This window comes from Chrysemys picta, chromosome 11 (assembly GCF_011386835.1).
Source record: "Chrysemys picta bellii isolate R12L10 chromosome 11, ASM1138683v2, whole genome shotgun sequence".
In the NCBI taxonomy this organism is placed as follows: Eukaryota; Metazoa; Chordata; order Testudines; family Emydidae; genus Chrysemys; species Chrysemys picta.
The window spans coordinates 37,856,206-37,871,666 of NC_088801.1; the positions used below are offsets into that span (position 1 = coordinate 37,856,206).

The window sequence follows — 15,461 nt, forward strand, 5'->3', positions numbered from 1 at the left end:
AAATAAACGTTTGAACCTAACTCTGGAACAGTTTGCCTCGCCTAGTTAATACTCATCTTGTGATTCACTAGCACAACACCATCCAGTTTGATTTGTGCACGGCCTCTCTGTTTAATGACCCTTCTCCCTGAGATCATGTCTTCAGACTTTGCCAGTTCACAAGCATTGCAAGCCAACCCAGCAACAGCCTGAGCCCATGGGATGAGATTTAGGGATTACCCAACTATGTAAAGAAGCCATTTAAAGAAGTGCTGTGACGCTGTATTGCAGCTTCATAGATGAAAAATGCATAATTAAATTAGATGCAAGGAAATGGTTTAGCTGCATATCATAAATATTATTTTGGATTCCTGCTTCATGAACAAAAATGAATATTGAGTTTCATTTTAAAAATATATTTGTGTTCTGTTGATTTAAAATCTGTGTAGGTACTTATATGGCCCCATCATTATACTATGTGAGTAGAATTAAAAAACAAGATAAGCCAATTAAACAAAACTGAAATTCATTTTCACCCCCTCATCTTTTATTTTTATGTCCAAATGTAAGAAGATGAAAACAAAAACAACTTCACTTATTTAAGCAAATACACTAGGAGTGCAATTCTGGTCCGACTGAAGTTAATGGAAGTTTTGCTCAGTAGTTTGTTCAATAGCACCATGGCTCCTGTCTCAGAGGAAATCATTCAGACTTAAATATCTCAGTGACATGGCCAGTTGACTCAGAATGGCGATTACTTCTAATGCAAGATATTCTTCATCCAAAACACCCTTGGCTTTGCACTTGGCTGACCTATTAATCAGAAAATCAGCCAGTCTGGCTGCAGGAACTACCCCCAATTACTGCAGGGCTCAAGCTGAGAAGAGCCAATCCAATGTGGGAGGAAACAATGTAAATTAGCTTTTTCACTGCAAATCAACTCAAGGACAAAACCTGGCCTAACTGTAGCATAGACTACCTACCACAAAGGGTCCCGAAACCTAGAAGAGTGCTGGCAGATGGCAAAACACAGACGGGTTTCTGAAAATGGGGAATCGTTTCTTCCTGTTTGTAACATTTTTTACAAACATTTCAAAAATCGCCATAGTGATTCAACTGAAATCTGTCAAGAGTCACAGAACCTTTTTTCAGACATGATACAGTGAACCAATTAAATGTGTATGATGCCCTCTCGTGAACTCGAGTGGCCATGAATACCAAAGGTTGTATCTATGCTGAAGACTGACTGTATGTGCGCACCGTTCAGGTTCATTGCAGTAATATCAATTAGCCGTCTACGCATGCTTAGAGTCCACAGACATCAGAAGAGATGTCCTTATTAGACATAGGCCACGGATATCGGAGGGAAGTGCAGCATGTGACCTGAATCTCTTTCTAAGGATGAGTTGGAAATTTGGCAATATTCTAATATCCATAGAACCGTTACTACAGAACTCAAGAAAAATGAGTCTCAATTAGATTCCAAAGCCATTGCCCACCAAACCAGGAGTTTTACACCATCTTTGTTCTCTCTCTCTAAGAATTAACAGGCTCCTCATCATGGCATGGTGCACCATGAGCATCGTTGTAGCTGAGAATTCTGAATACTGTAAAAAAGTGGAAATGCTTTGAATTAACACAGTGAATATTCCACTTACGACAGCCAGCTTCATCCGTATCATCTGAACAGTCCCTTGCTCCATCGCACCTCCACTCTGCAGGAATACAACGGCCATTTCCACAGCGGAACTGCCCACTCTCACACCCTGCAACCAAACAGCAAACCAAGAAGCTTGGTTATAGTATCACATCAGAACTGATATGGGAGATTGTTCCCATCAACAATTCAGGGACACATTGAGAACAATCATTTTAAACACACTTTTTCAGATAAAACAGTGGGCCAAATTCCACACTCAGTTACACCCAGGCAAGCCCACTGTATTTCAGTAAGGTTGTCCTGATGTACGAGAGAGCAGAATTTGACCCAACATTCAAGTGTAATAACTCTTAATATAGAAGGCTGTTCCTGTCTAGCCTGTTGTACAGTCTCCTTCAATAGTCTACTTTAAGTCAAAGGGGTAAAAGAAAAAAAGCCAAGAAAAGGTTTGCCAGGTATGGAAGCCTATTAAGACAAAAAATGTCCATTTTCATTTCATGGACTCAGATTATACAGACTTAAATGAAGGAGGAAAATGGCTTTCCACATCATTTCTGGAGGCTAAACATTAGTCCCCCCACCTGCACCCCCCACCTCCTTGTAGTTCCTAAGTATTTAAGAAAAATACAAAAGAAAAAAAAAAAGAAACACACACCTCAGAGTTAATCCATTTAGCTGCAGTGGAAATCTCATTTTGCCAGCCCTATACTGGTATCTGGTTTCAAAACTTGGATACAGATTTTTTTTTTAAATAAAAACATAATATATAAAGTCCACCTCTGTGAGGTATAGGGAAATATATCGCCAATTAACATCTTAGTAGCTTTTTTAAAACAAGAATCTGAGCTTTAAAACTTTCTGACTGATGAAAATCTGACCTGCTGTCAATCAGACTCTAAAAGCCACCACCCTATTTGCTATGTCTGTGGACTGAAGACCTGATCAGACAGTTCTTGCTCCCATGTGTAAGAGAATAAAATACACTGTTCATAGCCACTAGGGGAAACATGATCTAAGTTATAGGGGAGAGAAGGTGAACATTTAGCCAATCTTCTGGTCCCCAAAACTGAGAAGTTGTAACTCATAATTAGGTTCACAAAGTTCTGTTTCACATAGCCTCAGTCAGCACCCTGAAGCAAGGAATACTGAAAGAACAGAGTTTGTAGCAAAGATCAACTCTTAGAACAACTAAGAAAAAGCAATTTCCTGTTTTAATTAATAATCAAGTGATGAAATTACCATTCAATTATTCCAAGTGACTTGTCCAAAGGAGATAACTTTAGTAAATATAAAGCACAGACACCTACTCTTGAATTCACAATGACATAAATAAACAATGTGTTACCCTAACTTTCATGTAAAACCAGACATACCAACAGGGTCACATAAGCACAGTTAAGTGATGTATTCCTAAAGGATATAAGCAAGCTACTTTATGCAAGGAATGTTGAAATCTGATTGTCTGGTAGTGACATCCTGATTTATAATGTATCCTGCAAATGGTCAAAAATTGCACTCAGATGAATGGTGGTACCGAGTGGTACAGGAGTATGTACACCCAAATACCTTCTATAGACTAATGTATGATGGTGGTTGGTGGTGCAGGTCTGGGGTTGGTGGTGCAGGTCTCTTATCAACTACCTTTAAAACACAACAACCTCCCTTGCAAAAATGCCCTGAAAGAATGTACAAGTTCATCCTGGAATCCCAGACCCTCTCACTAAATTCTGCCTTACAAGACAACATTTCAATTTGAGACTTTAAGGGCCTTTTTAAAGTTTAACTGTTAAACACAGCATATATTAAACAATGTATCAATTAGAACTATTATTGGAAGTAAAACAATCTGTTTCTACATTTATTGCATCAGTAGCATCCAAGAACACAAGAATCCTAATAGCACCTGACTGAAAAAGAAATTACAATCTAGAGTTTAATCAACATCCAAAGGGTTTCAGGTTTCTAAGTGGGAAAAGTATATGCTTAAAAACAAACAGCGTGGAAAATAATTTCATTGTACATTATATCATTAGTTTCAAATAATTAACCAGTAAATGTTAAGCATTGTCTATAATACTAATATTTTCTTTTTCCTTTCTTCTACTAAGTTATTAAACATATCCTTATGGTGACATAAAATGAGATAACACTGGTTACACTTTTTGGAAAGCATTATAAATACAGCAGACTTCATAGAGTATAAAAAAATGTAATTGAATGTTAGCGGAGTATTTGCAAACCAACCAGTTCTTTTATACTCTGTAATACTTTTAAAAATTATAGTTCAAGTCACTCAGAACTACATACAATAAGTACTGTACCAATGCCCATTTATACAATTCATCAGCAGACCTATTATAATTAATTTAATTATGGTATTAGTCTTTTCAAATGTAATCGTCCATGCTTGCTTATTTCTCCTTGAAAGCTAGGGTTCTGAAATAACTTTTCAAAAAAGCAAAACAAACTGATGCTTCACATATCATTGCTTTGCATCCTCTTAGTACAAAAGTACTAGTACATTAGATAGTACAAAATGATTGTTTATTTAATAAAAAGGCAGAGGGATCTGGTTGAAAATAAATTACGGGTAATAAAGAGGTAACAGTGATCTGCAGGTTCAAAGACATTTCTCACCAAGGTTTTAAAAAGTAATTTGGTTTTTTAAACTGTGATCAAAAGAAATTCTGGTCATCAAAAGGAGGAAGTATGCAGAGTACACACAATTATTGTATCCATTGCTAGAAATGTCCACCATCCAAAAAAAAAAATTAACAGTAAAATGACTGATTAAATCAATACAAATAATTTCAGAAATAACTCCAAGTGACAACCCATAGAAACATGGCCCTTGATTCAACATAGAAATTGACATCATCTACTAAAACCAGCTTCTGCAGGCTTTATAATAGTTTGTGTTCAAGGGCTGAACTGATGTAAGAGGCAGTTATACTTGTTAAACTAAAGAATTAATTTGGGGGCATATTCTGGAACCATTACTCACAATGAATAGCACTTACTCACATGAGTAGTCCACCAAAGCCAACAGGACTACGTGCATTAGTAAGTGCTATGCCACATATGGATACAGAATCTGTTGCTCTATACTAGGAGGGAGATGTTAGAAGGTAAGGGGTGTCCTCTTGTTAATTGACATTGTTTAAGGTGAAAACTGGATTCACTGAGGAGTTAGTAACTATTGACACTCTATTGTATCAAAGAGTTTCTTTTTAATAAGTGCCCTTTTTAAAATGGTAAGACAGTTCATAAATTAGTCCACGACTGCCAAAAATTAATACTAATGAGCTAATTTCAATAGAAATTCTGATTTACCATGGCAGATGCTGATAAAGCCAGATACTTCTCTCAGGCAAACAGAATCCTGTTAGCAAGATTCCTGCAGGAAATAGTTGTTGGGTTTAAAAATACACAATAAATTTGATTATATTTTTTTAACCCATCAAACTGTGGTGAAACTATCACTCAAATACAGACCAAAAAGACAGATGATAAGATTTTGTGAATCCCAGAAGAACCCATGCAAAGCAGAATCAGAGGTTGTTGTTTTTTTTAAATAGTATGGCTTCTGACTTTTCAAAAATTGATGAATGCCCATATCAATTTTTAGGGATTCAAGAAAGCAAATGGAAAAAACAAAGCTACCACATCCACTTTATTATAAAGCAATATTGCACTGAAGAATCTAGCCCACAGCTTAAAATTTATCCCTTGGGAAATATACAGAGAGTGTACTGTTCCTGAGGCTTCTGCTAGACTTGCTGTCTCTGGTCCTTAAGCTACAACTGCTGCTGCACCTTCTGTAGCTGTCTGTGTCTGGGATTCTCTTGTAATAGTCTCCTGAGTAAAGATGTCTGGGATTCACAATCCACTTAGGTCAAAACAGAGAAGGCCAATTTCCATGGCACAAAGTAAGCTACTCGTACACAAGATTATGCAGGACTATGACTTTCTATTAGTCTAAAGCATTATAGAGTGATCCTGTGAGGAGCAAAAGATTTCGGGGCAAATTATGAACCAAGCAAAATACTTATAACCACGGCAGTGATCCTGGCCTTTAATTCAATCTTAAAGATGAAACTATATTTGGTATCAAAACAGATGCAGAATATAAAGCATTACTCTACCACAATACCACGCCTGGATAGCTGTATTATTTAATGCAATTGTTTATATTCCCCAAGACAATTTAGGGCAAAATTTTCATTTACATCAGTGTAAATCTGGAGTAATCCCCCTTGTCTTTAATGGAGTTATTCTAGATTTACACTGGTGAAATGGATAGAGAATTTGGCCCATTGACTGCATGGGTTTAAAGTGTTTAAATGAAGCTGATGCTAAATACAGACCCAGTGACCCCCTGAGAATTGTAGTAAAGCTCCATTCACCAGCTAATAGACACTATCCAATGCCACACTAGGCCATGTGGAACTCTGCCAGGTGGCAGCGGGTGGGGGTAGTACAAAGCTCTTTCAGCACAGAGGTTTTGGAAGCTGGAGGCTATCTTTAATTTGTAGGTTCTGATCCCTTATGGATTTTCTGCATAAAGGCAGTTTGTTAGGACTTTCCTATTCCTATGCTATATTTGACCCATATTCACATTTGAGTCATACTCAATCCTAATATATATTTGGATAAATATTTAGATTGAAATCTAAAGTCTATATTCAAATCGTTTATGTTCAGGCCCAAACGTGATGCACAGTGCCACACGCTAAACTGAAATTTGGAAAAAGCTGTCCAGGGAGATAACCAAATGCTGTCTTACAAGAAAGACATAGGAGCTGATCTGGACCTGAAGCTTTAGAGTTTGTATTCAATGAGGTAGACTAGGCACTTTTATTCACCTTCTCTCACATAATAAAGGAACAAGGAAAACTCCATATGAATTCAAAGAAAAGAAAGAAAGAAAGAAAAACATAAATCAGCTAAGACCCTTTGCTTGCTTTTCTTCCACCACAAGAACCCACTCACAGATCACATACTGATGCAAGCTTTCTAACATGACATGAGACTGCTTTTTCTCCACAAAAAGAAAACTGCGGATTATTAAATACTTAGAATACTCCTATTTAAAAAAAAACACATTCATGTAAATTTAAACCTTAGTTTCTTTAAAATTATTTGGTGTACTAGTAATAGTAAACTGGCAGATTCTAGGTCTCATTTCCTAATGAGGTTGCATCTCCCAGCCAACCTAACAATCTTGAGTGCTCGAAAAATGCTATTTATATAGGTCTCTCAAGTGCTAGCATGCTTAGCCCCAGCCTAGGACTACTGTTGTGACTGCTCAGGGGACAAAATTTCCCAAGAAACCCTGTTCAAGGAAGGATTGGAAGGGGACTGTCCTGAACCATGGACAAGGTTCCCTCTGTAGTGAGGGAATGAGGGATGTTCCAACCCATCCTGCTCGCAGACCACCAGTGTCTGGCCATAAGCAGCCAACAGTATGAGTGGTGTCCCCCTCGATGATCACATCCCCTGTTCAATTGTAAGGGTTTCTGGAATGGGATAATACTGGCCCAGGAGGGTCCCTCACCTAATTTTAAAGAGCGAGTACACCCTGCTATAGTCTTCATTTGTAAAATATATACAGTTTGGTGATGATTAGTGTGTGTAGTGTGCTATATGATGCTAAATATTAGTATTGTGTTGCCAATTAAAGTTATAAGAAACATGCAGAAGGAGCAAACAGAGTAGCTCATAATGAGAAACAAAGTGGTACCTGGCAAAATTATGCTGTTAAATTCCACATTTATACATTAAATTGATATTTCATTGCAACAATAAATCTACACAAAATTAATACTCTATCAAATAATGTATCGGTATTAAAGGCAAATTATTCAAACAAAAAATCACTTTAAAACAAAATACCCTTCAGCCATGTTATTGTGCCTTGTTATTAAAAGGCATGTGGTACAGATAACCTTTGGACAGCAAGCTCTTTGGGGCAGGAAACATGTCTTTCTAGATTGAATATTTGGAAACTTGGCAAGAGCGAATGGGACAAAAGCCCAGTTTTGTTAAAAAAGTGGGGTGGGACCCCTAGCAGGCGTGGAGGAATGTATGGGGGGGGGCGCGCGAGTGGCAACATCAGCCCTACACTGGAGAGAGGACTAGGGAGAGCAGCTAGGGATGGCTGGCCCGCCATGTGTGCAGACAGGAGAGGGCATCGGACAACCCCACACACGGGGATGAGGGGGGGCCTTGGACAGCCGCGCACATGGGCGGGCAGTAGGGGGGACTTGGAGGACCAGCCCCCCACACAGGAGGGCAGCAGGGGGGCTCAGACCAGCCCCACATGTGGGGGGAGGGGGTCACGGGTGGGCGGCTGGGGGGCTCGGGCCGGCCATGGGTGCCAGTGGGGAGTGGTCCTGAGTCTGGCCCCCCCCGTGAGCAGGAGGCAGGGAGGGCTCAGGCCAGCCTTGTACGCGGGGGTGGCGAGGGGGAGCTCGGGCCAGCCTGGGGGTGTCCTGTTTTCCCTTTGGGAAAATGTGGTCACCCTAAGGATAGGTAAAATGTTAGCAAATACATTTCCAACTGGTGCATGTGTTGATTGTACTGTCGGACCATGCAGATCCAAATGAATACCGTTCGTCACTCATGCAACACTAACCACAGTTACCATCAGGGTTTAAAGGGAGAATAAACCTATCCTGCAGAAAGTCCAAGAATAAACCAGATGAAAGAAAAACTCATCCAGGAAAGCTTTGCAGAGTTTTCCTCAAATTGATGGGTGGTGTTTGCCCCCACGGAATGAACAGAGGTTTCCATCCGGAAATCTATGTAGATTTTGGGGGAATATGTGGATTCTGGGGTCAGAAACCTCTTTGCCTTTGCTAGGAAGCATGGTAAACCCAACCTTTACCCCATCTATTTGGAGACAACTCTGCAAGGTTCCCTTTGCTGAGTTTTCCTACCATATGGCCCCCTCTCATGGGTTTCTCTGAAGGGAGGAGGGGGGCTTGGTTTCACACATATTGTCTCTGACTGTCTCATTCCCAAATTACAGCCAGTCTAGGAATGTTATATGCCTGATCAATATGTACTGTAACTGAGTGAAATTAGGGTTATATAGGGCTCAGTGAAGCGAATGACATATCACAACATGGCTTTCTCATTCTGTTAAGGCACTTGGGCCTCGCCTCGTTCCAGAAAGAGTACAACCTGACTTTCAGAACACTGCAAAACATTCCACATGACATTTGGCCTAAGCAATTTCCATTCTGTTTTGCTCTCTTGTACACAGTGTTCTGACACAGTAAATTAAAAGGAGTATTTCCAGCATTCATGAAATTGTACTTGGATAATTAGTTATATATCTGTAAAGATAGCAAAATGCCTAAATATATAGTGACTGGAATCTATTTGCATATGGATCTCAAACTGTTATTAAAAAAAAGCCACATGATGTCTCAGAGTGCTGAATTTTGCATTTGCACCTCGGAAATCAGCTCCTTATTGATTATAGTGCATGTGTATTTCCCATGCTATATCTTTTCCAGCTAATGTGGGGAATGTGTTGCACTTGTTACATTCTCTTTTCCATTTGCGACTTGAATACTACAGAATTAGGAAAATAAGAAAGACTGTAGTTGTGGAATAAAGCTATACAATATGATCTGAAGGCAAAGCAAGATTTGGACACTTCAGAAATAACTCAGACTTCTGGGACAGAGGTCATATACTATATGCTTAGAAAAGAAAGATTTAACTTGAAAAGCAAAGGGTCCAATTCTCCACTAACCCTATCTTGGGTTGGATGTCTAGCTACCCAATCTTAATTGTGGGACTTTCTCAAAATTAAGCAGAAAGCCAATGGTGAAGGCTTTTTTATATCTTGCCAAATTGCAGAAAATGTCATTTCTTGCCCATCTCCCTCCCTAAAAAACTGTGATGATTCCACACAAATAAGTCAAATAATTTGATTTGATATTACTAAATCTGATATCAGCTGTGGATATTTGTGGGGGGAGAGGAAGCAAGGGGGAAGGAGGATAATAGGAGGGGGAAATTTGTTTTCTCTCTTATTTGTACATTTCTTTCCATGAGCCCACCTGGAGACTGCTCCATCTCGGATATCTCTGTGTGATACCTGTTTTGATTTTATACAATCAGCTGCCCTGCCCCTTTGAGAGGGACAAATCCTGTCCTTTCCCCAATGGACATAGTTTGTGGGGGAGGACAGGGGGCATGACTCCCACCAAACTGAAAGCCACAGGCAAGCGTGGAATTTGCACCCCCATCCCCCACAAGAAGCCCCATTGGCCTGACTAGAGCTCCCCCCCAAAAAAAAAAATTATGGAAGTCAAACTACACCTATGCTTTCCCCCCCCCCCCCGCCATGGTTTCCATAAAGAGTTGCACTGAATGTGTCCATACACTCAGAAGGGACCCCAGGATCCTATTTTTGTTAATTCTCATTTTACTCGGGTGTTCTTAATGCAATGTATCTTGCATATACAAAAACAACAAAAGTGCATATCATTCAAGGTAAATTCAGAAGTACAGTGTTTCAGAGAGGACGATGTCAGGTTTGTATAGTTTCCTCCATTGAAACAGGTTAGCAAAAAGTACTGTGTGCTCTCAGTACAAAAAAAGGATTTCTATCAAGGCATGTAGGGGACAAGATCCTCTGTTGGTGTAAATCAGAATAGCTCCATTGAAGTCAGTGGAGCGAGACCAATATACACCAGCAGAGAATTGGGGTATATTCTGCATTACTAGATGCTGGATTCCAAAAAGTACTGTGCATATTTTGCATCTGTGTGTGCACATGCACCCCACACACACACTTATTGTATCTATGTGAAAGGAAAACTTCAGTACCAAATGTCATCTTAATAACATTCATGCAAACTCTTTTAACAATTAGAATATAGTCATTTTATGTAGGTCAAACTATAACCTTTTTATTTTCCAGTTATTTTAATACAGTGATAAAGGGGAGGTTATAGGTTCATTTCTGAGAATGCCTTTACATAAATCCTAGAATTAAAGAAATTCAGGATTTTAATCTACTGAAACTAAGCAGAAAAGCTTTCCTGCAAAGAAAAAAGGGTTCAACTCTCCTGCAGACATGAAGTTCAAAGGAATGACACTGTAAATGCCTCCTAGCAACATTCAAGATATTCATAATCCTCATCCTCTATAACTTCACTTAGCTCTTTTAACTGAAAAATTCTACAAATGCAAATAGGCTGTTAAAAATAAAAAAAATTAAAATTAATTTCCTAACAAATCTATTTATTTTTAATTTTCTCCAAATATGAATTTGAACTAATAATAGGGGGAACAAGCTCTTGGTTTTCAGACAAGTCATAAATGAACCATTTAACCTGTAAGAGATCAACTTCCAAAACAATCCAACTTGTAAATAAAGTTCATGTGTTCGAATAAAGTGTTATGCTACCTGGATATTATTTATCACTGATTCCAATAATACTGAAAAGTTAAGATATTTTTATAAATTTAGGTCATGCTTAATCAGCAACACCAATACTAAATGTGAAAAAAGCCTTCTAACAATTAAAAATAAATCATATATTATGCCTATGTATATGCATGCATGTGTTCATATTCTTATCTTCATTTTGATCTAACTACACTTCTATATTCATGAAATTTTCTTTAAAAATCCACAGCTTATTTCTACCAATGAACTAAAAAAAAACCCAGCAAATCTGCATCACCCTCATCCTTTAAGAAAGCAGAAATAAGAAATAATCTTTATTAATGTGGGCTTAATGTAATAGGTAGATGACCTAAATGTAAAAGGTAACGTTTCCCATTACTTCTAAAGTATACATCCCTTAATCATATAGGACATGAGCCTGCATCCATTGAAGGAAGTTTCCCCTATTCTTCAACAAAAAGAGGATCAAACCATAGAGAACCTGTCATGAATCTATCTTTACAAATTCTTTCTTTATTATAAATTTTTATTAAAGTACTTTTAAAGGTATCCAGTATAAAATTAGTTGTACTCTTGTTTTACAAAATTTATTTTGTGATTAACTTTAAAGAGTCAGAATTTTTGGTAAGAACTACTGCCTTTACAAAATGTCAATGGTTTCAGATACACTATACGGAAAGAACATGTTTTGCACTAAATTGGATAATATTAACCAGTTGCCTTCACATTTGGTATCTTAATCCATATAAATCAGCTGTGATTGTATTAGCTGGATAAGTGAAGCACACACTGTGGATCTCTAGTGAAGCACACTCTGCTGAGCTCTACTATTGCTGTTCAAAATCTCTTTGTTGTGAAACACATTAAATATGCAAAAATCTATTCTAATTGACCAAATTACATGAGGAGGAGGAAGAACAAGCAAACTGGAAGAAAGTAAAAGGCACCCTCAACTACTCACAAAAAGAAGCATCCCAAGCATTTTCATAAGAATGAAACTGGCTAATAGCCCCAAGGCTGCTACAGAATAACAATTGGGCAATGGGGGACCAAGTGTGAAAACCTCCACGAATTGGAAGTATTTACAACTGTATAGCATGTGGAAAACAATGACAAAACCCATGCTCAGATAACTGACATGTCATGTATAGTATACACCATTGGGAAATTCTGATGAATGCAGTTTCAAGCTACAAAACCATCCTCTCAGCAAGCCACTTTTAGTTGAATGGTTTTGAGGTACTTTTAATAAACTTCCTATCCAATCAGCTGCTTGCTTTCAAAATTAAATCTCATGCCACTGCCAGATTTAATTAGATTGGATGCAATTAAGTTATCTATCCTAAGAGGTGATGAGTCCTGGCAGCTCCAGGTATCAGTCCGAAATGAGGCTTTCCTAATGCACTAGGCAAGACTGAATCTTAAATAACTCACTTTTAAAAATCCATTATATATTTCATTGCTATATTTAAGAAGACACATAACATATAATAATTTGAAAAAAAAATGCCTGTATTGACCCAACTTTATTGGGGAATAAATTCTTCAATGCAAGAAAAAATAATTTTAGGTGTTAGTTAAATGCAAGTTTTAAGTGCACACAGGAAAAAATACTTCTCTCCACACAGCACATCCACATATCTATGGTCAAATCCTGCTTGCCTTTACCACTCAAGTAGCACCATTGTAACTAATGGAACTGCCCAGGCAAGTACGGCAAGTTGGGTTTGGCCCCTGTGTTCGGTCTTCTAGAAAACTGTTTGTTCCCTAATTTAAACACTGCTCATGCTTGCCTCAATGGCCCATTTTGTTAACTAATTCCATCCATTTATTATTCTTTCTATAAAATATTTGTGCCACACTTGTTTTTAATATGGGGAGTCTAACCCTACTGCCACTGAAGTAAATGGCAAAACTCCCACTGATTTCAGCAGGAGCAGAAGCAGGACATAAAGATTTAAATTATGCTGTCTTTGCCTCAAGCATTTACCCATGTAAAATCCTTGGATCCTGTCCTGCTGCCCTTTTTCACTAAGCCCAATGCAACTACTCACAAAAATAAGGGATGCAGGATTGGACCCCTTATCTGCCCAGTTTTTAACCATTCCATTCATCTTTTGAAAGAAACACACCCATTGCTGCAGACAGTCTATATGCAGACAAAAGCAAACATTGGCTTCAACGGGAGTTTGGCCCAGGTAAGGACTGAAGACTGGAACTGTATAAACTATACGGGCAAAAGCACATTTTACCAGTAGGAGCTCCGTCTACACTGGGAGGGTGGGCTGGTGTAAATATAGTGTATAGCTGCTATAGCTATATTGGGCAGAGCTCTACTGGCTAACCTTTTCTGGTGTAGACCTGGCCTCAACTTTAATTTTCTTCTCACACGGTCTCAAATCCAGGCTCCAGCACAAGCCCAACAGCACTGCAGTCCATGCCTCACAAACCACGTCAGCTGACCTGGACCAGTCACAGCCGTGCCATGGGTGTTTTATTGCAGTGTAGACATACTCTTACTTAACTCTTTATGCACAATGAGTAGTCCTATGGAAGTCAATGTGACTATTCCCAGTGAATAAATTAAGCATTTCCATAAGTCTTTTCAGGATCGGGGCTTTAGTGTGGTGATAACCAGGCTGATTTTTCTATCGGACTAGGCAATAGGAGCATTTAAACAGAAACAAAAAGGTGAAGTGTCAGGAGTAAAACAGATATGTAACCGTTACCGCTAATAGGTATGATACTTAGCTGTCATGAGTCATCCGTTTTCAAATTTTACTATTGCTATTGTTTACTTTAGGGTGTTTAATTATTTGTAAATTATCAAAGTGCCTGTTTCTTCCCCAAAGAGATGTCCAAATTCCTAAAGCACTTCGGGCATTAAAGTTTTGATGCATTTGCCACACCCAAACTAGGTCAGAAGGGTCATAGCAATTTTTTATTTCCACTATTAGGCAGCCACTTCTATATACTCGACTGCATTCAGTCACAGGACAAATCCCATAGCAAGAGATAACTCCCTAGCAAGGGCTCAGGGAGTTTGGCCCCAGTGCTGTCCTCCTCACTCAGGCAAAACTCACACTGAAGAAATGGGCTTTTTGCCTCAGTAAGGAAGACAGAATAGCCCCTCAACGCGTATCTGAGATTCAATTCAGATTTCCTGGTGTTCTGCCAGTTCACATTTGTCAACACCCAGATTAATTACTACAGTGAATACCTTTCAAGTAGCCACAGAGGTAATGAAAAGAATATTAGTGCTTCAGTGCATTTACACAATATTAGGAGCTAAACTGGTTTTAAATGGTGAAGTGGGCCAGGTTTTTAAAGGGCACCCTGGGGCTCCTTTGAAAAGAGAGAGGAAGGGCAGAATCTGAAAAACTAATAAAGAAAGCTCCTACAATCACAAGCAAAATGCCAGAAGCACGTCTGCTAATTTCAGACCAGTATTTACCCTATTCACTACAAGTGCAATAATTTAAAAGCCTATTATACCTCGTAAAAGTAAAAATTAATGCATGAATAGCCTTTTCATATAGCAAAAATGCCAATATTAGTTACAGTAGCATTCTTGTCATGGTTTTAAATCTTCCATCTTGTTTATTGTATCATATATTGGGTCCAATCCTGCAATCTTTGCTCAAAAGTAAACACATGAGCAGCCCCTTTGAAGTCAAGTGCTATGCTTACATGAGAGAATTTTACCAAAGTATTCCCACTAGTGCTAACACTAGTTCCTTGTAGCTCTGATGGGAGCCCTACTGTAAGCAAGGCTCCGGGGGCTTACATGTTAGTTAAGCTTACTGAAGAGTAGGTTCAGTTGACACAGCACTAGTCATAATTCCAGTCACAATTAAATGAGAGCTCTCACTGGTACTGACATGGTGGGAGCACCAACTGGAATTTTTGGGGTAAACTTTCCTATTTTAGGCATGCCTGAAAGGATTGTTCACGTGAGTATAAGGCCCGATTCTGCAGCCCTTACTTCCCCAAACCAGAGGAGAATCACAATAGTATATTTCAGGGGTTCTCAAACCGGGGGTCGAGACCCCTCAGGAGGTCGCGAGGTTATTACAAGGTATATTTCCTTGATCAGTAAATGTGTATCAAGGTTTTTTGAAGATGAAAATCACTCCATAAGTGCTAGACATTATTATATTATTATTATTATTTTGATTCCTGCAACATCTGTATACGATACAAATTGGTTTGTTCTAACCATGCTGCAAACCACAATAATGGTCCCAATCCTGCAACCTGTAATATACAAGCAGATCCCGTACCCAAACAGCATCTGGGGCTCCAGGCTGGAACTGGGGTGTATCTGTGTGGAACAAGGCTTATCCAAATATGAAAAAAAAAGAGAGCACATCAACTGGCTAAATC

The 15,461-nt window shown here is 38.7% G+C and overlaps 1 protein-coding gene across 4 annotated transcripts in view; it reads right to left on the reverse strand.

The window, feature by feature from the left end:
• The window catches only part of LRP2 (LDL receptor related protein 2), a 176,802-nt gene that overhangs the window by 153,676 nt on the left and 7,665 nt on the right, over positions 1 to 15,461 (reverse strand). For all 4 annotated transcript variants that reach the window (XM_065561806.1, XM_024114865.3, XM_065561805.1 and 1 more), the window contains exon 2: positions 1,638 to 1,745. In XM_065561806.1, the coding sequence (XP_065417878.1) occupies positions 1,638 to 1,745 (108 nt within the window). The remainder of the gene's footprint in view (positions 1 to 1,637; positions 1,746 to 15,461) is intronic.